This window comes from Penicillium digitatum, chromosome 4 (assembly GCF_016767815.1).
Source record: "Penicillium digitatum chromosome 4, complete sequence".
Classification (NCBI taxonomy): domain Eukaryota; kingdom Fungi; phylum Ascomycota; class Eurotiomycetes; order Eurotiales; family Aspergillaceae; genus Penicillium; species Penicillium digitatum.
This window is the reverse complement of record NC_089387.1, coordinates 637,169-659,816: the sequence shown is the minus strand read 5'-3', so window position 1 is coordinate 659,816 and position 22,648 is coordinate 637,169. Positions and strand designations below refer to the sequence as shown.

General features: G+C 50.6%; 6 protein-coding genes across 6 annotated transcripts; 3 read left to right on the top strand and 3 right to left on the bottom strand.

Annotated features, from left to right (window-relative positions):
* Nucleotides 1–495: 495 nt before the first annotated feature.
* Nucleotides 496–6,612, top strand: Pdw03_0219 (COPII vesicle coat protein Sec16, putative; the record flags this gene model as incomplete). Its single annotated transcript, XM_014681927.1, has 2 exons — nucleotides 496–5,989; nucleotides 6,047–6,612. 2 exons carry the CDS (start codon nucleotides 496–498, stop codon nucleotides 6,610–6,612), a joined length of 6,060 nt encoding a protein of 2,019 aa, XP_014537413.1.
* A 557-nt stretch (nucleotides 6,613–7,169) lies between these two features.
* On the bottom strand, nucleotides 7,170–8,543 carry Pdw03_0218 (Cell cycle checkpoint, Hus1; the record flags this gene model as incomplete). Its single annotated transcript, XM_066099542.1, has 5 exons — nucleotides 7,170–7,199; nucleotides 7,266–7,342; nucleotides 7,425–8,277; nucleotides 8,337–8,455; nucleotides 8,501–8,543. The coding sequence occupies 5 exons, from the start codon at nucleotides 8,541–8,543 to the stop codon at nucleotides 7,170–7,172; spliced, it is 1,122 nt and encodes a 373-aa protein (XP_065957269.1).
* A 144-nt stretch (nucleotides 8,544–8,687) lies between these two features.
* On the bottom strand, nucleotides 8,688–10,242 carry Pdw03_0217 (Hexokinase, putative; the record flags this gene model as incomplete). Its single annotated transcript, XM_066099541.1, has 3 exons — nucleotides 8,688–9,533; nucleotides 9,629–9,997; nucleotides 10,069–10,242. 3 exons carry the CDS (start codon nucleotides 10,240–10,242, stop codon nucleotides 8,688–8,690), a joined length of 1,389 nt encoding a protein of 462 aa, XP_065957268.1.
* Nucleotides 10,243–11,172: 930 nt separating this feature from the next.
* Pdw03_0216 (Growth-arrest-specific protein 2 domain) lies at nucleotides 11,173–15,319 on the top strand (the record flags this gene model as incomplete). Its single annotated transcript, XM_066099540.1, has 3 exons — nucleotides 11,173–13,731; nucleotides 13,787–14,559; nucleotides 14,629–15,319. 3 exons carry the CDS (start codon nucleotides 11,173–11,175, stop codon nucleotides 15,317–15,319), a joined length of 4,023 nt encoding a protein of 1,340 aa, XP_065957267.1.
* A 550-nt stretch (nucleotides 15,320–15,869) lies between these two features.
* Pdw03_0215 (uncharacterized protein) lies at nucleotides 15,870–16,253 on the top strand (the record flags this gene model as incomplete). The annotated part of the gene is made up of 2 exons (XM_066099539.1): nucleotides 15,870–15,927; nucleotides 16,003–16,253. 2 exons carry the CDS (start codon nucleotides 15,870–15,872, stop codon nucleotides 16,251–16,253), a joined length of 309 nt encoding a protein of 102 aa, XP_065957266.1.
* Nucleotides 16,254–19,394: 3,141 nt separating this feature from the next.
* Nucleotides 19,395–22,021, bottom strand: Pdw03_0214 (RabGAP/TBC; the record flags this gene model as incomplete). Its single annotated transcript, XM_014681922.1, has 5 exons — nucleotides 19,395–19,708; nucleotides 19,766–20,084; nucleotides 20,141–20,403; nucleotides 20,456–21,824; nucleotides 21,875–22,021. 5 exons carry the CDS (start codon nucleotides 22,019–22,021, stop codon nucleotides 19,395–19,397), a joined length of 2,412 nt encoding a protein of 803 aa, XP_014537408.1.
* Between the last annotated feature and the right edge of the window lie 627 nt (nucleotides 22,022–22,648).

Sequence of the window (22,648 nt, the reverse complement as noted above, 5' to 3'; positions counted from 1 at the left end):
AAGGACGGTCGATGACTGCCTGTCGGAGCCACGCAGTCACATGAGTGCATAACTTGCAGTGATAGCTGGCTGACGTAATAATGCACTTTTAAGGTTGTGCATAAGGCAGCCGGACTATCAGTTGCTCCGAATCATGGGCTTGTGTTGTTCCTCTTCAGGACATTCTGATGACTCAGCGCGCTCATTTGGCCCTCGGGGGAATCATAGGCGGAGATCGCCCGTCGCTGTCGCAATATCCCAGTACACTCCGACTGCTTGTTTTTTTTTTTTTTGCCAACAGCTGATGCATTCATGATCGATTGATTTCGTTGAATTATTTTTGGTCGCTTTTATATCTACACCGTTTAATGGATTCTTAAGTTGACACCTTTGACCCACGTTTTCCTTCACGATTGTTGGTCTCCTGAGGCGTCATTGGAGACGTGTCAGGTTGGTCACCCCGGACTGCACCCCCCATCTCCAGTCACGTTGGAAATCGAGACCAACTTTGCACATATGGCGCACCAAGCGACCGACAATAATTCGGAGTCATGGAATCCAGCATTACGGCCTGAGAACAATAACTCTTCTGCTACGATGAGCTTGATCCAGGGTGGTTTGTCGGATCTGATTGCGGCGGACGAGCCAAAGGACGAGTCCTTAGAAGATATTGTGTCCCCGCAGAGTGAGGACTTCTCTGCCTGGGATATTTCAGATGAGGTAGACGCGATTCAGCCTCAACACACGAGCTTGGACGTGCTAGTGAACAATGCATCACCAGTGATAGACCAGGTTGTGTACCTAGACACTGATTCCATCGAGAAGAAGAGTCAAACCCCCGATCGGACTGTTGAAGCGATTCATACAAAAATAGCGCCATCTATCGAGAATGCAGATACCGTCTTAAGCCCGACCCCACCGGAAACGCAACCCGCGCAGCCTGTTCAGACCCAAGCACCTTCAGTCCAATCCGGTGCAGAGGCTAGTAATGGGGGTTTCACCACTGTTGAAGGGTCGGCCCCCGTGCAAACCGAAACCTTTGATATTTTCGTTCCCACTGTCGCACCTGAACAAGAATATTTGGAGCCGACATTTGTGCGAGATGCGACTCCTTCGGGGGAGGAGCGAACCATGGCACCTGAACCCATGTTGGACACTCTCAAACATGAATTTAGCCCTCAGTCCACTCCCAGTGAAAAAGCTTCTCTACAAACAGACGAGGGGAACACTGATTCCGAGGATCCGTCGGCCACTTTCGAGAAGGACCTTGGAAATGCACCGCCCCCCACCGAAGAGGCTACCCCTCATAGCAAAATTTCCCATAATTTCTCAGAGTTTGCCTCAACACCTAATCTAATCCAGGATAGGGAGGAGCCAAAGTTCGTCGAAGAAGCTGTGCGTCCATCACCCGAGGAAACAGCATTTACGGGTGCGACATTTGACGAGAAGAGTGCTGACATCTTCAACTACACTGAAAAGGTCATCGCTACGACCGAAATTGAGCAAGCTGATCTTTTGTCTCGCTCGATAAATGTTGAATCTGAGAATGCCGATTCATCAGTTCCTATGGAGGCCTTCGCATCCACCAACGAGGCCTACCCAGATCCGGCCGCAGCGGATGAGGATACAGCCCCTCAGGACCAACCTTTCTGGACAAACGAGGCGAGCGGTAAAGTCGACTCCGATGAGGACGACTTTTTCAATCAACTCAACAGCCAGACAAAGCCAATCTTTGCACCACCAGAAGCCGAGCCTGGGTCACCAGAAGCCGAGCCTATGTTCGAGGAAGGGGCCCCTTTGTTAGATAAGCCTACAACGGCTTCACCTCAACGCCGACTGGAAGAAGATAAATCTATTGACAGCGTGTTTACCAACGACGAGGATGATGCAGATAGGTTCTTTAGCTCGGCTCCAAAGTTAGAGGACAAGAACGGCGATGAGAATTTCTTGGGCTCTACCTCGAAGGAAGACGCCGAGGAGCAACCTGTCGATCATTTCGCCCGAAATAGCACATCTCAGGTCTTGGAATCGGCTGGATTTGTTCTGGATTCCCCTGTTAGTGACTCTTCGGCTGCGGCGCAGTTTGATGATGCTCTGAAGGTTGCGTTGCTGGAGCCCCAAACAACAGTTGATCCCTCAGAGGAAGAGCTAGCCGCACGGTGGGAAGCTGAGCTAGCAGATTCACCGGATGATGATCTGGCGGCTCGCTGGGAGGCGGCATTGGATGATGACGATATACTGCTGGAAGCTGAAGCCGCTCAGTCTGTCTCTGCACAGGAGCAAATTAATCAAACACCTATTCAGTCCACGCACAATGGTCTATCGGCTGGCTTGAACAGTCCGTTCCAGACCCCTCAGGCCTTTCCCCAGCCAAGACCTGTTCCCAACATATACACACCCCATCAACCATCCACTGGTGATCTATTGCAGGGTGTTCCTCTTGCAGGAACTCTGCCGCCAGCCACCGGAGCGATGTCATCATACTTCTCGCAGGCACCGCATAATCCTGTGGCAATAAGGGGAGAGAGCTTTGCTGAACGGTCAAAACAGGGTTATAAATCTCCTTATGACCTTCCAGATGAAATCTCCCGACCCCGAAAGCCGGTCACTACCCATAAGCCTGTTCCTCCAACAGTGACTAGTTTGCCCCCACCTCCTCCCCGAGGTCTTTCTGGCGTACCGATTCCTGCTGCTGCTGGCTTCCTCACTCCGGCAGCTCCCCCATCATCTGTGTCTGCTCCCCCTGCGCCAAAGAATTTCTACGAGGAACTTCCTTTGGGGCCACCAAGGTCTAGGCCTGCCAGCTCAGGTCGGTATACCCCTAATCCGCAGGCGGTGCCAACGATGACCGGGTCATCTCTTTCCCTCCCCCAGGTCCAGTATGCTGCTGCCGCACCACCAGTTCCACAGCACATGGCGCTCCCAATTCAATCCACATTCCAGCCCCCTGAGCAGCTGGATCCGTATGCTAGTCTAGCATCGAGTGCCCTGACTGGACCTTCTGCCGATGCAAGGTATTCTCCTCAGCCTCCTGGCTTGCAAGCACCCCCAAAGCCACCTTCGCTACCGAGATACTCCCCTGCTCCCCCTCCTACCTCTTCCACTCCCAATCGGTATGCCTCACAGCCACTCAATGTTCCTGGCCAAAATTTGCCTTTCCAGCCACGGACTTCAAGTCCGCTTGCACACCATGAAAAGGTTTCCTACCAGCCTGATCAATCACACAAGCTACCATCTCTCGACCCTGCGATCAATTTATCTCCGACGCGCGGGCAAGGAGCTGGCTTTGGACAAATCCCGCCTAGTGCTCCGCAATATCTTAATGGTCCCGACAGCCTACCACGAAGAGAAGGTGCAGGCTCACCTGTACAATCATCTCCGCCTCAAAGTCGCTATGCCCCCCAGGAATATCTTAATGAATTTGCCCAGCGTCTCGCACCGGCCCCGGAACACGCCCTCCCTGTTCCCGCGACGAATGTATACATGTCCCCGCCGCCGAACGATATCCAGATTGGTCCACTTCGCAGGTCCCAGACACAGTCACCTAGCCGGGACTTGACGAGCCCGCGTTCCTACGGACAGAACATCGATATCCTTCAACGGCCGGCTTCCGTGCAACTTTCAGGCTCGCCAACTAGAACTGTGAATCCATATGCTTCTGTGCAGGCTGTCTCTCAAACCCGCGCTCCAACGAAGCACCTGGAATTCATCGTTCCCAATGATGGACATCAGCATGATCCCCTGGAGCGATGGAAGGGTGCTCCTATCTTCAAATTCGGGTTCGGTGGATCCATAGCATCTTGTTTCCCTAGGTACATTCCTCGCTACTCCGCTGGCCAAGTGGCGCCAATGATCCAGCCTACTCTTGGTGAACCGAAAATTTCCCAGCTGAACGAATGGCTGCCCTCTGGTAATAACATTGTCCAGCACCCTGGGCCCCTAAAGGCAAAATCAAAGAAGAAGGACTTGATTGCTTGGCTTTCTAACAAGATTTCGGCATTCGAAGCTTCAGATCTTCCAAGCTACGAACAGGTTCAGTCCGATACGCGCAAACGCCAGGAGGAAAAAATTCTTCTGTGGAAGGTTGTCAAGCTGCTGGTGGAGAATGACGGCAATCTGGAGAGTTCCCCAGAAATTCAAAATTCTCTACGCCAGATCATCTTCCCTAACTTACCCAACCCCGACGCAGACGGATCATACACTAATAGCTTAGCCGCCTCGGGAGGATTTGCCCCTTCCGAAATGCCTTCGCAGCCTGATGCTGTTGATCCACAGTGGTTGGAGGAGCTCCGCTTACACTTGATCTATGGCGATCGGGAGAAGGCTGTCTGGAGTGCTGTCGATCGACGTCTTTGGGGACACGCGATGATCATCTCATCGACCATGGACAGGTCGATTTCGAAACAGGTCGCGCAGGAATTTGTCCGCCGGGAGGTCAGATCCAAATCCACAAACACCGAGTCACTTGCAGCCCTCTACGAGATCTTCGCTGGCAATATCGAAGAAAGTATCGATGAACTGGTTCCCCCGTCTGCCCGAGCAGGTCTGCAACTTATTAGCAAGGCTGATGGCCAGGGATCCACTAAGAATGCGCTCGAAGGGTTAGACAAGTGGAGGGATACCTTGGGACTGGTTTTGAGCAATCGGAGTTCCGAGGATCATCTGGCCCTATTTTCCCTTGGTCACCTCCTCAATTCTTATGGACGGACAGATGCGGCTCACGTTTGTTACATCTTCTCGCGTGCTGCAGTTTTCGGTGGCCCCGATGATCCGAAGGCCAACATCACTCTCCTTGGTGCTGACCATCAGCGTTGCCCTTCTTCCCTAATGGAAGGAGACGCTGTCTTGCTGACTGAGGCCTATGAATATGCTACGTCTGTTCTCAGCAACTCTCCAACAGCCCATCTGCCACATCTCTTGGCTTTCAAGATTCTGAATGCCAGGCGCCTTGTTGATCAGGGTCGCAATTTAGAGGCGCAAGGCTATTGCGACGCAGTGGCAGCAGCATTGAAGGCAACCACTCGTCCCTCGCCATACTATCACCAACACCTTTTTGCGGAAGTTGAAGAGCTGTCTGCACGTCTGCGTCAAACAACCAGTGACAGCGGCTCTTGGATCTCGAGGCCCAGCATGGAGAAGGTCTCGGGGTCTATGTGGGCTCGCTTCAATAGTTTTGTGGTAGGTGATGATAATGATGCTGCATCGACTGGGTCTGGTAAAGGTGGCGAGCATGCCGAAGTTGGTCCTTTTGCAAACGTGGCCGGCACCCCGACAATTAGCCGTTCACCTTCTGTATCTGACATCTACGGTTCTTATCCTGGAGCAACTGCAGGAGCGCAGCCTATTCCTACCAGCGGCGTGTCCAAGTATCACCCATCCGGCCAATATGCCCCCAATGCTTCGCCTGAGCAGTTCAAGGGCCGATCTTCGATGGATTCTCAGAGATCTGCTTCCTACTTCCCGCCTGTTGGACAGCGTCGAAGCTCACAAGAACTCTCGCCCTCGATTGATCAACAGATGTCCTATGGAGCTTCACTATACGGGTCACCAAACGCGGGTGGATATCAAGCAACACCGCCCCAGTCTTCTTACATTCCTCTTGCTCCGGTAGAAGAAGCCATGTCACCCTCAGAAGCTCTTACAGCTGCACAGCCCATGGTGAACGGTCTCTTTTACCAGCCCCCAGGACAGGCCGCTACATCTAGCGAATCTCCATATTACCAAGGCCCCCCTGGTATGCCAGCTGGTGTACCAGACTCAGACTCACCCTACGCGCCCCCAGTTGCCAGCTCTTCTTACGAACCAGTTTCTTACGAGCCTGTTTCGGCTGGTGTTGACACGGGCGATGTTGCCCAGGAGGATGATGTCCCACCTGTCGCAGAGCAATCGAAGAAGCAGGCAATAATGGATGATGACGACGACGACCTTGCTGCCCGGGCAGCGGCTATCCAAAGAGCGGAGAACGATCGCAAAGCAAATGAAGCGTTCGCGAAAGCCGCCGAGGAAGACGGTATGTATCAACAACGCTTGTCGCTTAAATCACCTGTTAATCTAACTTCTGCTGCAGCTAAGAAGGATGCCCAACAATCTGGCAAGAAGGGCTGGTTTGGTGGTTGGTTCGGCGGAGCCAAGAAAGAGGAAAACAACTCCGGTGGCGGTCCCATCAGAGCCAAACTTGGCGAAAAGAGCTCGTTTTACTACGACAAGGATCTAAAGAAATGGGTCAACAAGAAAGACCCCGGTAGTGGTGCGCCGGTCCATTCCACCCCACCCCCTCCTCGAGGATCCGCTCCACCCAGTCGAACTGCGAGCTCGGGCAGCATACCACCCAACGGAGCACCTCCGATGCCCCCAATGTCGGTCTCTGGCAGCCGGCCACAATCTTCCTTAACCGCCGCTCCACCTTCCTTGTCCTCTAGCCCAGGCTTCTCTGGTCTCGCGCCTCGGTCTGTTTCTACGGGAGCGGCCATGCCAACACCGCCGGGTATTTCCAGCGGCCCGCCGCCACGGCCTTCTTCGTCCTTGACTCATGCTAACTCAATCGACGATTTGATCGGTGCGCCCCAGGCGCGCAAGGGCAATACTGTTCGCGGCAAGAAGAAGGGCCGTTACGTTGACGTGATGGCCCAATGATCATCGTATTTTATGTAAATGGCCCATGGTATAGTGTTTAGCAGTCTCCCGACTAGCTAAGCGACATAATGTCCTTTTCTTTCTATAATGTTTGTTTCTTTGTTATGACTTTTATCTGTTATCACCTAATTTCTTTGATGAAGCGCATCCCCCTACCCTTCAATAGTAAAACCCCCTGTTGCTAGATTTTTCATTGCCCCAGCATCCTACATGTGTCTTGTTTCTTGCCGTGGCAGACACACCATCTCTCTGCATTCTCGCTTGTTGAATGTCATCCAATATCTTGCTTTTGCACATAACTTGATCTTTGCTGTTCTTGGCGCGACCTCATCCATGAAATCAAGGGCTCGTACTCCTGGCTTTTTGTATAAAACCCCGTCCCCTTGCTGTTCTATTCGGGTCTGGCATTTTGCCACTTGCCGGAACTTTTGGGAACTGGAAGTTTCTTCTTGCATGGCTTCTGACATGCACCTGTCTTAATAACGATATCTACTAATCATTCCCACCTTTGAGCACCTGAAAATTTGAAGGACAAATATTAGGCAAATTTTACCACATCACAATATGGTGAAAGAATTGATGTAATACTGAAACGCGAGTGTTAGAAGGCTTGGCTGCTAGAGGAATGCAATGTTGGGACATAGCCCACTCACCGTTAAACAAGATTCCTCTCCATCCCGATTGCTTGGCAGATAAACGTATAGAACCAAGGCCATCTCATTTACGAAGCCTAACCACGACGAATGAGAACTTGAGTCAGCACTTGCACCAGTGACCGGAAATTCCAAATACAACATCCACTAGAAACTTACAGGCAACAACCTTCGGACTGAGTCTCCCTATACTGAGCACTCGACTCCAATCCTTTCCATCAATCCGCACCTTGGCCCAACCAGAATCGAAACCCTCACTCGCCTCCCGTTTCCGATTAAGCTCACTGGGCAGCTGGCTCATCTGCTCCTGGCTCATCTGCGCGGGGTCCAACGGCGGGTTTATGAGACCAGACCAGACACTCGCAATGCGCAGCTCATCCGTAGCAATAGCCAACCGTAGTGAGCCATGCATATTAGCAGATAATTCAAGCTTGGGAGACGAGTTGGTGGATAGTGCTGTGGCGGTTGTGTTAGCGCCCGACCCACTGAAAGCAACAGCGTGCATCCCCGGCGCTTCGGGCGCCATCACGCCCGGTTGGCGGCTTTTGCTATCTGTGGATGCGAGTTTCGTGAAGCGATCGGAAATGCTCTTCAACTGCGCCAGATTGGGTAGAATGATGTGCACTTCGGGGTCTGGGCAGTGCGGCTCGTGTAGGCCTTCGATGGCTGACTCGTGGAGGATCTTGATGGGAATTTCTTGTGTAATCCATGTCTGGCGCTCGCGTGGTCCTCGATCACCTGTCGTGTCGGCTGGAGCTTCTGAGATTGAGTCGTCGCCAAAGCCATCTGCGTTATGGTTGGTGGCCAAGGCCATGTTTCCCTCTGTCCATTCTGATGCAAGGACTGTTAGTGCTAAGAGAGGAATTTTGTCTTTTTTAGTTAGGCGGAGCTGTGTATGTGTTGAGCCCCAGGCGGAGCGCAGCGCTCGGTTTAGGACGCCGATGTTGACTTCGATGTTTATGGCATCGGAATTAGATTCTAGCTCGTAGGTCGTGTCATCGAAGATCGTTCCCTGAAAATTTGTCAGCACACAGATTACATGAGTGATAAGATTCATGTTATAATGCATACGACTGGTATTGATGCCCATACTTGTGTGCCTTGGTCGGGTATGATGGTAAAGCGGATGACTTCGTACTCCAGGCGCATCCAACATACTTTGCCCAGCGAGGACAACGATGCGGTGAGCTCTGAGTCCGTTAGCTCAAATCCTTAATTCGAACGATTAGGCTTACTGGAAAAGGTCCTGCTGTCTCTTAATTGTGTTCGGAACCGCATTGTGTGAGTTGATCATGAAGGGAGGAGGATCCACACCAACTCATGTGCTTATCGGCTATCGTTTTTTTTTGTGGGCAGAGATGACGATTTTTACGTCTACAACTCTCCGCTCACAACTTCGGAATAGCTGGATGGTATTCAAAATTAGATATCCTCCGTGTTACAATCTTCTAGTTCACTCGGGTCAAGAGTCAAACTCGCAACCAAAGCTGCTCCTACTCCAGACCCATCCTCTGCCGAGTTCAGAGCAATCTTGTCCAACCTGTTTTCGCCCCAATCAAATATATCACGAAGACCCTGAGTTGCCCGTCCCTTCAACAAACTATATCTACTGAACACTGATCCGTCAACTCCAACGTGGCATTGACGGATCCCTTTCTTTTTGCAGATGGCCGCAATTCCACACGCGTAGAGACGCGCTGCACGCATCGCGATAAGGCCGATAAGAAGACGACACGCCTTCAGCTCCGCCAGCGAAAGTTCCAGATTGAGGCTCACTTTGAACTCCTCTTTCATGTCGGTCAGACTTTCTGACATGTCCATCTCGACATTAGACAGAAAGGACGTCTCCAATGAGTTCGCAGTCCGAAGACGTGAGACATCTTGCCCCTTGAAGAGTAAACCTCCCTTGTGCATTTCCAGCAATACCAGGCGCAGCATCTCTCCTATGTACAACCCAGCCACCATCTTCTCATAGATCTGCCTACCGGGATGGGCGGACTCGTCGTCGATCTGGCGGTCAAATGGAGTCAAGGGCAGTACTTTACGCTCGTTATCAAAGGAACCGTACTCGGTGTTGATGATTACAGTTGCATCTTCGGGCAGTCCTGAATCATGCAGCTTCGGGATCAATCGACATTCTTCCATGTACGCTGCATTACAGCCAGTACTGAAAATGCTACCAATCTTCACCTGCGGATCCCGGTAACGTGATGCGACAAGGGTCCCCGCTGTGTCGTTGACGAGGGCGACCAGTTTCACTGGGACGTTCTAGTTTGATCAGTCTTGACTCTCATGGTATTTAAAGTGAACGAAACCTTCTTTGCAAGTGCCTCTTCCAGCTGAGGTACCACATCGTGCCCTACCACTCCGGAAACGTTGAAGTTCTTGGTCCAGTGCTGCAGAATGCCGCTGCGGATAGACTTTTGGTCCACTGGGAATGAGAATGTGAACGCCATAGGTAGTGGGTTCGAAGCAGAAGCGCTGGTAGCAGCCTGACTTTCATGAAGAAACGATTCAATGCGGTCCGCAATAAACCCCCACAGAGCATCTTTCGTGGCTGTCTTGACTTCCTCTGGAAGCTTATATTTTCGTTGACGTTGCTCGAAGTCTCTCTTTCCCGCGGAGAGACAGACATCACACACACGGATATTGGTTCCTCCCAGGTCAACGGTGAGAATGCGTCCTTTCTCCTGGCCCGTCGGATAATTCATGATCCATGTCACGTTCATAGGCTTCATTTCACGCCAATATTCCAGTCAGCACCTGCTCAATATTCACACCTTCCTGGCCAATTTTTACTGACAATAGACCCACCCTCGACGGTAAGACCTTTCTCCAGCTCCTGAGCAAAGTGATCCGAGATCATCTTCAACCTGGGCGGATCGAGGCAAAACCAATTCTCATATTTCTTGAGCTCTTTGGTGAGCTCTTCGGGAAGACCTTCCACAAGTTCTGGGCGGTAGCGAAATCCTTGCATGATGATCGATGGCTTGGCAGAGGATCTTTCTGCAGCTCTGCAACCCTGCATCTCTGCAACTGTGAAGATTCTCGGGGATATTCCTTGGCCATCGGCTAGCAGGTGCGCCATCACTCCCGACAACGCCATCATGACCGCATAGTGATAGTAGATGTTGACCAAATTGGTAGTTTGTTTTGATTGTACTATATCAATATTCACTACAGAGACTAACGAGACTACAGAGTAAAGAGGAAATTATTGGACGCAAGTGTTCAAATTTTTTCCTCCTTGCGTCCCTGATTGAAGCTATTTTCAAATAGTCTTGTTTCCCCTTCCAGGAAATTTCGTTCTATCTTCATTCCTCACTGATTCAACATTGAAAATTGCGTTTGGTTTAACCCTCCGATATGCTGTACTGTTCCAAGTTGTAGATGAAATTGAAGCATTGTAGGAATTTCCCCCATAGTACGGCGGATCACCCGGCGATGGTTCCTTTCGGCAACTCCACTCAAGACCTTAGGGCCTTTCCCCTGATCAGATCTCCACTTCGAATGGTCCAAAATAAGTTCAACTTCAGAAAATCTTCCGAAAACTGTTATTTTGGTATCGTTGTGATCAGAAAGCCGGTCTTTCTCTCCTTGTCGCTCATTTGTGCCCACTTTGGCACCATCCACTCTCTCCGCAATCCCTCACTTCTCGTCTCTCACTTTTGTACTTTGACCTTCCGTGTCACCCTCCAATCGTTTTTCTATTTCTTTATCTTTCTGTTTCGAAGAGCTTATTGCTTGCTAAGTTCTGCACTTTCTTAAGACGCGCGTCTCAGCATGCGGGCTCGACAGTCCTCTTTCCCGCCCTCGTTCCGACGTCCGTCACTTACATGCCATCCTCGAGCCAGTCGAGGCTCCCTGTGACTTTACTCTCCCGACTTCGACCTAGCATCTATTCGGTATGGCGACCAATCGAATAAATCCGAATCGTCCTTCCATCCACCTCTCCCCATCCCACTCCCGAAGCAACTCGCGCTCAACCTCACATGACAAAGTCCCTGGCTCCATCTACCAACAACTCGACCCTCTCCTCAGCAATCTCTCCCCCGAATCAACTCTTCAAGCGCTCACATCAACCGATGCAGTCCCTTCGAACGAACAAGCCGCTCATGATATCCTCTCGCGAAGCATCTCCCAGGTGTCGCCATCCGAACGCGCCCTAGGGATACGCGCCGCGGTAGCCGCCCAAAACTTGAATCTGTGGCACAAAGAGGTCCAATCATGGGATTGGCCAAATCAGCGCGATGCGAAGGTTGGGATGGGTTTTATTCCTCCATCTGAGTCGCACCTTGGGGGGAATTTTATCCCTTCCGGGCTCTCGGCTTCCCCCAGCAATACTCAGGGACGCTACTACGGGAGCTTGTTAGCCTCCGTGGTCGAGGGATACGAGAGGAGAGCCGACGAAATCCGGGACGGAATGGAAGATCTGAACGTGGAAGAATTGAAGGAGCACGTTTTGAATGCCCACATTCCATCCAGGTCTCGTCCCTCGTCCGCCACAAGCTGCGCATCCGTGCCTCCGCCGCTCAGCTATGTTCAACTGAGTGACTTCACAGCTGTCATTACCGCGACCATCCTGCGAGCTCTCCCATACCTATCGCGACTGAACGCTCTACTTGCCACTTGGGAAGTTCGCATTTTTGTCTTGCGCCAAATTCCTGGTCTGCTGAGAGAGCTGAGCTTGACCCGCTCCGCCCTTGACTCCTCCCTCGAAGCCTTGCGAACCCCGCATTCTAGTGCCTCCAACCCGAGCGAATCCTCCGATGCATTCCTAGCTGCCGATCATGCTAAACTTGAGACTGCAGTCGTGGCTGTAGGGAGGCGGATGGACCGAGTTCTCGACGCGTTGGAGGGTCGTCCGGACTCTTTGCCCGAACAGTGGATTGATTACCTAGAAGCCATTGAGTCCGATTTTGCCATCTGGGTGGTAGAGGCTGGTAAATACAAGGTTCACAACGCGTGGCTGCGGTCAAAAGCCGAGGCTCAAATGGCCGAGATGCGCGCACCCGACCTCCAGCGCGCAGAGTCATCGAAGGAAACACGGCAGGACCCAACATCCGATACAGTAGTACCGGAACCTTCAGATGATCTCACTTTCAATCAGGAGCAAATCGTCGAAAATGCACCTGAACTTCAGTATGCTCTTGAACAATCAACGGTGCCTCTTGAAGAGACACCACTTCCTGCGGACTGTGTGGAAGGGGACACCTCGCCAAACCTACGACTCTCGACGTCTCTGTCAACATGTCAATTTGAAGAGAAGCAGGAAGACCTCACACCTGTGGTCGTGGCAGATGACCTAGACACACCAACACAGTCCCACTTTCCACCAGCTCCTGCCCATACGCCTGACGCAATTGATTGCACGTTGCAAAACAGTGAAGATTTTTCTCCGCCCGGCTTCCAGCAGCTCGACGGAGCAGTGCCATTTCTCAGCCATGCCTCGACAAGACCAATGCTATTGCCAGAGTGTAGTGCTCTGGCTGAGGAATCTTTCGCTCAAGTATCCACTGTGCCTGAAATCGAGGCCCCACTTACTGAGGTTGTCGTTTCTGCTGGTGTGTCTACCGCGGAAGAGCCGAATGACTCCGCTAGTCGCAAAGACTTGCCTTGTGAAACTGTAGCTGATCAAAAAGAAACAAACGTTGATGAGGATGAGAATCAACCTGCTCCACCCTCCAAATCTACCAAACTTAATCCTGAGCCTCAAACCGTCAGCTCTCCTGTTGCCCAAGATGCCGAATCCAGAATCGGGCCGAGGGAACAGAACCAGTGTGATACGCCGGTAGCAGCAACTATTTCTCCGGTTCTGACACCAAACAGGTCAGAAATACGAGTGCCGAAATCGAGGCTGTCTGGCCGAGTTTCTCAAATACCCATGCCTGTGGCGTCACCCAAGTCAGGCCCAAATCCTTTGCCTATGAAGTCTCACCACCCGCGGAACGAAGGAAAGCCAGAACCTTATCAGCGGGCTGATCGCAAGCCGTTACAGAGCCCTATTAAACTTTCCAAATACCGCCCAGGGATTCCTGATCTCGACAAAGATGGCACAGTGGCGCACAAATCTACGCATCGTCGTCGGACATCTACTGGGTCTGTGGGGTCTTTGCTTTCATACCACTCTTCCCTCATATCCAGCCCTGAAGTACCTGAGTCCCACACTGACTCCACTGACATAACGCCCCTTGGGACATCATCTCACCCCGGATCTATACACACTCCTTCGCATGGGGACCATACCCTGAGAGAGGATCGTTTGCGTCGCTTGGAAAATCAGAAGCCTGGTCGACGAATCTCTTTCCAGCAAAGTCGCGCTGTCAGCCTGCCCCTCGAGCGGTTTATCAACGAACGCTTGGGGTTGGACCTGGGAAGCGAGCCGGCGCCAGGTGTGACTGGCGTGAACACGTCTAGGACCAGGACATCCTCTGTAACATCTGCCGACTTCCCCAAACCACCAGAAGTATGTGAACGCATTATCCATTGACAATCTACTCATAACTAATTGATCATCATAGACACGAAACAAAATCACATTCCAGGATCCGTCTGCTGCATCCATTCCACCGACTCCACGTCTCCCTACTGGCCATCATCAACTGTCTCGAGGCAAGTCTGCAAGTGACTTGAGCTCTCAGAATGAGATGGCGAAAATTGCAGAACGAAATAAGAAGACTTTCGGGATGAATTCCGCCCGAAGAGCCATGGAGCACCTTCTTCAGCCCAAATCTGCCCGATGGCGACAGCGACTGACTGCTCATCCTAGTCTCGAAAGCCTGGGTGTGAAGAGACAAGAGTTGTCATATGTAGAAGAGCATGAATCTGAACTCACCGATTTCGGATTCCGTCCTCCCTCGCCAACCAAACACAGCAAGCAACCGCGAGACCAGCTCGATGAGAAAATCAACTCTATTCTCAACTCGCTGCCTGGCCATATCCATTTGGTGGATTCTAACAACGAAGCAGAGATATCCTCGTTATCGTCATCGTTGGACAGACGAATGCAGTATAGATCCGAATCCCCGACTGGCCCTACTCGCAGCAATACTCCCGCGCCTTCTCTGACTTTGATGCCCGCTTCTCGGAGACGGTACTCTCATGCCTACAAGACAGAGGACAGCTGTGTCAAACTTTATCACCTTCATCACGGGGGCCAGAACGCACCAACTAAACTTTTTGTTCGCACCGTTGGGGAAGAAGGGCAGCGAGTGATGGTTCGTGTTGGCGGTGGATGGGCTGACCTTGGCGAATACCTTCGCGAATATGTTATTCATCACGGCCGTCGTAAAGTGTCTGAAACCCCTCGTGTGGAGGTGCAGGGCATCAAACAACGTTCATCACCATCTTACGCTTCTCCTAGTTCTATGTTGACCCCGACTGCTTCGTATCTTGCCTCCGACCGGACTGCCCCCTCCCAGCTACCACCCGTGCTCAGTGCCCAGCCGCCTTCCTCCATTACCGTTCACAAGAAACGACGAGACTCAATCACGTCTGATGTAATGGGCACCAGGTCGGTATCAACAAGCCACCTATCCTCCTACACCTCATCTTCGCCGATCGTCGCCCCTCTCCCTTCCGCTACCGGCAGACGCCTTTCAGTGTCTTCGGGCTGTTCAGTTGGCGACACTAACTCCCCCAACAACAACAACAACAACAACAACAACAACAACAACAACAACAACAACAACAACAACAACAACAACAACAACAACAACAACAACACCACTACTACCTCCACGGCCACTGAAACCCGCTCAACTCCACTGGGATTAGCTGGTCCCAACCCACGTGCTCGGCACGAATCCATGAGCCCGGAGGGTGAAGCCTGGGTTGCAAATGTTCTCCAAAAGACCCGCCGCTCTAGTTCCAATAACCCACCTCAGTTCGCACTAAACGTGCCGCCCAGCCACGATGCCGATGACCGATTTGAGATTGTCGACGGCACTGTGAGTGGACACTCCTTGCCCAAAGTCCGCAGCATTGGCGATATCGGATTTAATGGCACAGGCAAGCGGGTCGCGCTGAAAGGTCTACGGTCTCGCAGGCCGTAATCTTTGACAAAAGTGATCCTTCGCACATTATTTCTCATCATCTTCTTCTTTTTCTTCCCACATTTTTCCCTGTTCTTACATATTTTCCAGCTGTGGTGGGTCTGCAGTTATTTTCCTTCGCGTTATCCTGGGCTTCTTCCAGGCTCTGGGCTTTTGGACATTTGGACATTTGGCTGTACATGTTTGGCACCGTCCTTTCACATCTCGGGGGTTTCTTTTCTCTTCTACTTGCATCAGCGTGGCGAATCTGTGCTCACTTGTTTTTGTGTTTGATTCGGGATTTGGTGTGGTGTTAGAGCTCAACAATACCCTACCGTTTTTTTTTTGGTGATCGTGGTTTTTTGAATTTACAGATAGTTCAGACTTTGGATTCGTTTTTTCTCCAAACTACGCCTAGTGGACTCTAAAATCACTTTCTCGACAACCTTTAGAAAGGGATTCCCAAATTGATTCAAGTCTAGCAGACAGGAAAGATCGACGGATACGCCTCAGAGACATCTCTTCATGTGAATGTCTCCCTGAAGACTAACTACCCTTTACTGTTGCCACCATGAAATCTCTCTCAACTCTCGCATTGGATCTCTCAGTTCTCGCTTCAGAAGATGGTGGTTAGTTCGATGTTATTGGTATACTTGAAAGAATCAAGATTCGAGATTACCCTTCCTCATGTGCCGCGGTTTCAGCTTCATCCCCTTCCCGTAGTAACGCGGCAGCTCTTTCAGCGCCCAGAGTGGCCGTAGCCTCTACTACAGCCAACGTGTTCCACTCTCCGTCCCTTTTCTTTCTGACCCCTCCTAAGGACCCGACTTCGGCTCCTCGTGGTCCGCTTCTACGCTTCGGGCTCTATCAGTCCAAGTTCCCGATTTGGGAGGCTCTCTCGTGCAATAAGACCACCACATCTCTAGTGGCCATGGTGTCTTCCAGCGCACTGTGACAACCTTTCCCGACTTGAGTTTGATAAAGGTGCGCCGGAAGGGCCGTGTGAGGGGGTCTGTAGACCGTCGCAGCACGCAGAATCACGCACTCGATGCCTGTCGAGTGTATGAAGCCCATGGCACTCGCATGAGCACATTTTTCACCCGCTATGACAACCTTCTTTTCCCTTTCTGTTCGGAGGCCTTGCATCGTTCCTTCTTATCTACGCTGCCTTGAAAAGCCTCACGGGGGGACTCGGTTCTCAGAGTGTCTTTGACGGTCTCCATTTTTGCACAGCTCGTCTGCTTCAGTGGCATGGCGTGGCACAGAGGATGAAACGATGTTCCGAGGTATCCTGCGCACATCTCCTGACTGTGGTCGATGGGTCTCCTCGGTTTGGGATCCTCGCATGGCGCGTAAATATCTAGTGGAAGCATCATCCCTTGCTCAAGCAGACGAACTAGCGATTTTATCCCCAGGTGTGAAAGCTCGCTACTCTCTCAATTTGCGGGGGAAACACAAATCTGCCGGTAGCATGGCACGAGCCAATCCAACGCCCAGAAACCCTTTTGATGCTGGATCTCGCTATCTCGTATCTGGTGTGTTTCTCGCGAGTTCGCGAGAAGTAGTCCCCTCCTGTTTGTGTCAATCTTAGGGCACTGGGTTTCATTCATGAAGACTCCGTGTTGGAAGGCATCTTGGTCCGGGCTGTTGACCATGTTGAAGACCTCAAATAAAAAACACCGAGGAAAAAAAGGACAAATTGAGGGGTGGATAAAGAAGCAAATAGAAAGGAAAGGAGAAGGAGAGATATGCCATTCAAGATAGTAAATGCGTAAATTTGTCATTTGCAAGTTATTCGTAGGGTTTTTTTAGGAAAATAAACCGGTCAACAATCAAAGTGCAGGTGCCAAATGGAGAAATGAGGATCAAGACCTAGAACAAATAGGTAAAGCCTTTCACTTGCATTATAGTCATGGCTAAGAGAACTTGAGATGTGATCGTTTCACTCTCAGAAAATAAGGATCAGGTCGTGGTTATTGTCTGAATTCTAATAGACTCTAATCTCAGCAGGAAGATAAATCAGATGCCATCAAAGTGCAGCTTTAAGCTGTTTAAATCTACAGAGCGTGTTGGATTCAGGATATGAGCGTGGAGGACCTGATGCATTCACTGTGCTGCAAGCTCATATCCCCCAAGAGCGAAAAGAAACCACGATCGAAGCGATGGACAGGCGAGGAATTCGCGCAGATGGTATTTGGTGAGCAAGTAGTGAGGGCACTGGAATGAAGCCGGCTTCTATAAGAGACTCCTTTTTTTTTCTCCAAAGAAACTATAGGCGTCTTGACCGTTTGGGCTGTACAAGGGTGTTTGTTAATCCATTCCTCGATGGCGCACACGAGCACCTCACAGTCATTAAAGGAGGTCTGCGAAGCAAGGGCTGGCCGAGCCGCTTGCTAGACTCTGCTGGGGGCTGTTCCATAGGAACGCAATTCTGCTCTCCTTTCGTATAGTTGGCCCATTTCTGGCGCTCTGCGGGTATCTGGCACCGTTTTTCAGCCAAAGACTGCATTGCTGGCAGGGTGGCCACCTGCACAGTGGAGGCAGGCGCCCAGCCGAAAGGTAGTGCCGTGGGCCGAGGGCACCAGCGCCCATCTCAATAAACCAGAACGAGAGCGAAGGCTCGCAAGGGCCTTCAATTTTAGGACAATACAGTTTAGCGATGTCAACCAGGGTTGATTGCCACTTTATAACTGACATCTCCCGCTCAATAGGAGTTGTGACGAGCCAGTTCGGTTGCGTAAAGCCTGGTGCATTTATGCAAGGCCCAAAAGAAGATCATAGGGGTTCGCATTGATGATGTAACATTGCACAAAAAAGCACGCACTTCTGCAATATTCACTAGCAGATGTACTTACCGTTTTAGAATAGTGGTATGATTGTCCGCTAGACTAATTCCCTTGCCGTTGTCGGTGTAGATATTCGAGACAATCAAACAGATCTCATCAGTGACTCTCGAGATCAATTCCACTAGCGATCCTCCGTCAAGCAGGGTTCGTGGGATCTTTTTCCAACACCACAGGCGGTATCTGTATCCCTTGCTTGTCAATCTTGGAATCGGAGACAAAGTGCGTGGACTCAAATAAGGCATATATGGATTGACTGATAGAAATGGTGGTGGGAACAGTGTGATGGTAATATTTCAGCATGACGTTGTTGGTTGATGGTTCACGTAACTGACAGTTTATGAATAAGACAAGATGAAGAAGAGGGAGAAAGAAGGAAAGAAAGCACACGGGGACAGCGATCATTAAATAGAGGACACGTGAGATTATTGGAGATTATGAGTCAGGTGTTTGCCGTATTGGGAAAGCCTGATATCTCTCAGTTGACCTTTCACTTCTTCCAGATCAAGACCGATTGACCATCCTTCACAATTTCCATTTGTATAAGAAAGCAATTTGACTCTCATGGACTTTAATTGTATCTTAAGAGAGCAAAGAAAGGGTTTACAATTGTCAGTAATCTAACAAATGAATGAGCTGAAACTGAAAGACTATGCAGAATACTACCTTCAGTCAGATCATATCAGATCATATCCACACATATGGGAGCAAAGAACTCCACTAGGTAGATGAATCTAGAGGGGTTCTTTGTTAAAGATCTAGTTCATCTCCGGAAGATCGGCTTGGGTCGAGTGGACACAAAAACAAATGACACTACGCTTGGAAGGGGGAAAAACACCTGGTTGAAAGACGTTTTTTTTTCCATTTTGAACCTTCTCGGTACATTGGATCTGTACTAGGTGTAGTTCTACTACATCCGACTATTGTAGACATCTACAGTTGCAACGAAAGCCCATGATGCAAAATCATCGATTGTATTCAAATGCTGGTAAGTAAAAACGTTGCATAATTCATTTCCAAGGAAAAAGTGCGATCTGAAAACACCCTGATCCAGTCAGTACCCTTCGTTACCACTCAAAGACCATTTCGTTAAAAAAAAAAAAAAAAGCAACGGAGAGTGTAGATGAGAAAATCGTAAATCATGAAAAGCCAGGATTTGAGAATATTGCAAGGAAAGCAATGACTCAGTCCGAGGGGCAGGAAACCCATATCAAAAGAGACATCCAATCACAACATCATAGCACCTGTTCCAATCATGGAGCCTGATGGCGTTTCCAGGGGATGTCTTTTCGAAGTAAGACACGTAGCTCTGGGGAAACCACTTTCGGCTTGCCAGCATCGATTGCCTTTTGAAGATTAGAGGGGCCAGCATTGACCCCGCTGCTTGATCCAACAACAGTTGGAGACGCCTTTCCGGTTGCGCCTGGACGACGCTGGTGGGCGATTGGAGCTGTGGGGAAGTTTTCTTTCTTGTCAATGGCTTGTACAGAACGCTCAAACCGGTGGAAGAGCGATTCTGCGCGGGTGAGAAGAGGTACAAGATCCATAGTGTTGGAGAGTTCGTTGACTGGAGATCGCAGCGTTAGTAATTTGGAATCAAGTTGACGTCCAGATGTCAACTTACTGTATTTCAGGACTTCATCAAAGTGCTTCAGATGATCCATGATTGCATCTCGGTGTTTCTCGAGAATGGCAAGCGCAATGAACAGGTGGAAGCTGCTAGAGAGATAGTCGGTCCACAGTGTCTCCCATAGACGCAGGACATCGCTCCAGTCAAACTCCCGTTTGTACCACACCAGCAGCATGCGGAAGAAAAAGAAGAAATTGGTACACTCGGCGGACTGCAGGTGCAAGTAAAGCTGTGGGTCCATGAGCTGGACGAGGTTATCCAGTGCTACTAGTTGGCCACGCATTCCAGACTGGTCACGGAGGAAATTATATTCCTATGCGGAGACATTAGTAAGACGTTTCTGCTTTTTTGGCATCGTCGAAACCATACCATTCGATCCATGAATCCGACAAATCCCCAGAAAGCTACGGCGTCATCTTGCATCACCGCATAGATTGGTGCCAGGAGATCACTCATTCCTTGGACGTATCCAAGATCAGGGTTGAATTCATTATATGTCAACAGCATATCCTTCAACTGCTCCAGGTGCACGTTGGTGCCCGTCTCGGCAAACGGAGAATCAGGGTCCGGATGAGGGATGTCTTCGCCCGCAAACAAAGGAACTGCACGGTCTGTGCGGTGAACGTCCTTCTCTGTATCCATGGGTTAGTGGCCACCATGTCAAAAGTCAATGTGTAGTCTCACCTATCCGATTCTTCTGCTCTTTCCAATGATCAAACTGCTCGATCGTTGAGTTCCCCTCGACCATTCGCTCCCACCAGCCTGCCTTCAGCCGGATATACTCATCGCGCCTGGAGTTCATCATCGCTTGGCGCTCTTCGCGGCTGCTATCCCACGAATACACACCGAGGAGGAAAAGCCACGCCTCCTTTCTGACGCCATCATTGGGATCCAAGCCACCATGGAAGATCCGCTCCTTCACTTCCTCCGTCGTGACTTGAAGTCGACCTGAGATTGGGTCGAAGAAGCCCTCCCATTCGTTCAGTTGGAGAACCCGGCGTCGCTCCTGGAGAGCCAGGTTCCCGGTCTCCAGCTCTAAGATCTCAAAGTCGCCAACCGAGCTATTCTCCATTTCCAGCATATCCTGCGCAGTCCATATGCGCTGGTTTCGCTCTTTCTCACTCTGCTCGGCAATAGTCATCGCCCACCGAGCCAGATAGACCCTAGCGCTGTCAAACTCGTTTTGCAACGTCTGGATCTCTGGATTCTTCATTAGGCGGCGCATCTGTGGCGGGATGCGAGGATTGTCTGCTATGTCATTGGCAGTCCGACGGGTAAAAGTGGTGATTTTGCTGAGCTGCTCCAGCACTTTCCACCGTGTTTCCTTGAGAGTCTTCATAAATGGATCCATGCTGGCATCTGGCGGTTCGGCTCGGGATCCGGCAGCGGCGGCTTCGGGCTGTGCCGTTGCTGATATTGCTTTCTCCTGACTCACCGGCCGGCCAAAAGACAGCTGATCCTCATCCGAAGGGTTGACGAGGTAGACGTTGCTGTCGACGGCAGAGCGCTGCACCTCCACATACCTCCGCAACCAGCGCAGCACTTCATCACCGCCCCAAAACAATCCGCCTTCTTTGCCAAATGGATCGAAGGTTTCTTTGACCCTCTTCCTCTTTTGCAGGATGGTTGACTCGCATTCGTCGTCATGGAAAAATAACGCGGGGAAGCCATCGCCCGCTCGGGTATTGAGCACCAAACTCCCATACCACCATCCTAGGCTTGGCGGTCGTACTAGTAGGGAGAATATCTCTGATAGCGGAACTGCAAAAGAATACAATCCGATGGGATCTTTGTAGGTGGTGGTGGTCGGAAGCGGCGGAACCAGGTACTTCTGGCGCGGCGGAGAGTCACCTTCAGAAAGGTCGACTTTCACATATGTGTCATATGCTTCTCCGAGGGAGGACTCTGGAACCCAGGCGAGGAGATATGAGGGTATGTCGGGTTTTTTGGTTTGGGATGCGGATGCATGTGATGCGGGGAGAGGTTTTTGCTGGATGAGGGCGATGAAGCCAGGGATATTATCTTTGGAGGAGGAAGTTGGATGGACATAGACCTTGATTACCCTGTTAGTCGGGTCTTTCTCTTTGATGGAAATTGTCTCACTTTGCTTTTTGAGAAGAGCAGCTTCACCCCTCTACTTGAGGCTGCCTGGGTGATGGTGTTGTATTCATCTTCGTCGTCGTCGCTCATATCGTAACAAGATGCTGGAGGTGACGGTGTAGGAGGAGGCGTGTATTTGATCGGGGCCATGATGGACACTTGGGAACTTGAGAATTTGCTTGGAAGGCCCAACCTTTCCAGTTGGAAGAAAGTTGGAAATTGGAGACGACGTAATTGCTCCCGATAAGATAGGGACCGTCTGATTTCCCTTCCAAGGGTATATACACCTTCAGGTGGTGTGAGATATGTGGGTGATTATTCTCTGTCTTTCTCTGGCAGATCTTGAGATGAGTTCTTTACAAGTCTTGAATCTTTCGTTCTTGTTCCTTTTGCTCTTTCGCCTCCGGTCGCCACTCTCGGATCCTCCAGGCAGCCAAATTCATCAACCCACAGAAGAAGAAACCGGAATCACTTGCTAGCTCTACGACAAGTGTGCGATGCAAATATCATTTCGTTCCTTGTGTGGAGGTGTTCAAGGTGTAATTCCGACCTCCATCTGTAGGTTACCCAGATCACACACTACGGAAGAATATAGTCGACCACTTATACGGCCGCTGTGAGAATCGGCTCCATGTCTTTGGGGCCAGATAATATTCTGAACAATATATCTAAGAACATCACAAAAGGAATCTCTGTACTTCTTCTCCAGCCCTTTCTACAATGTCGATGGCATTTGTAGATGGTCTTCAATGCATAAAATGGCTGCATAAACCCCGC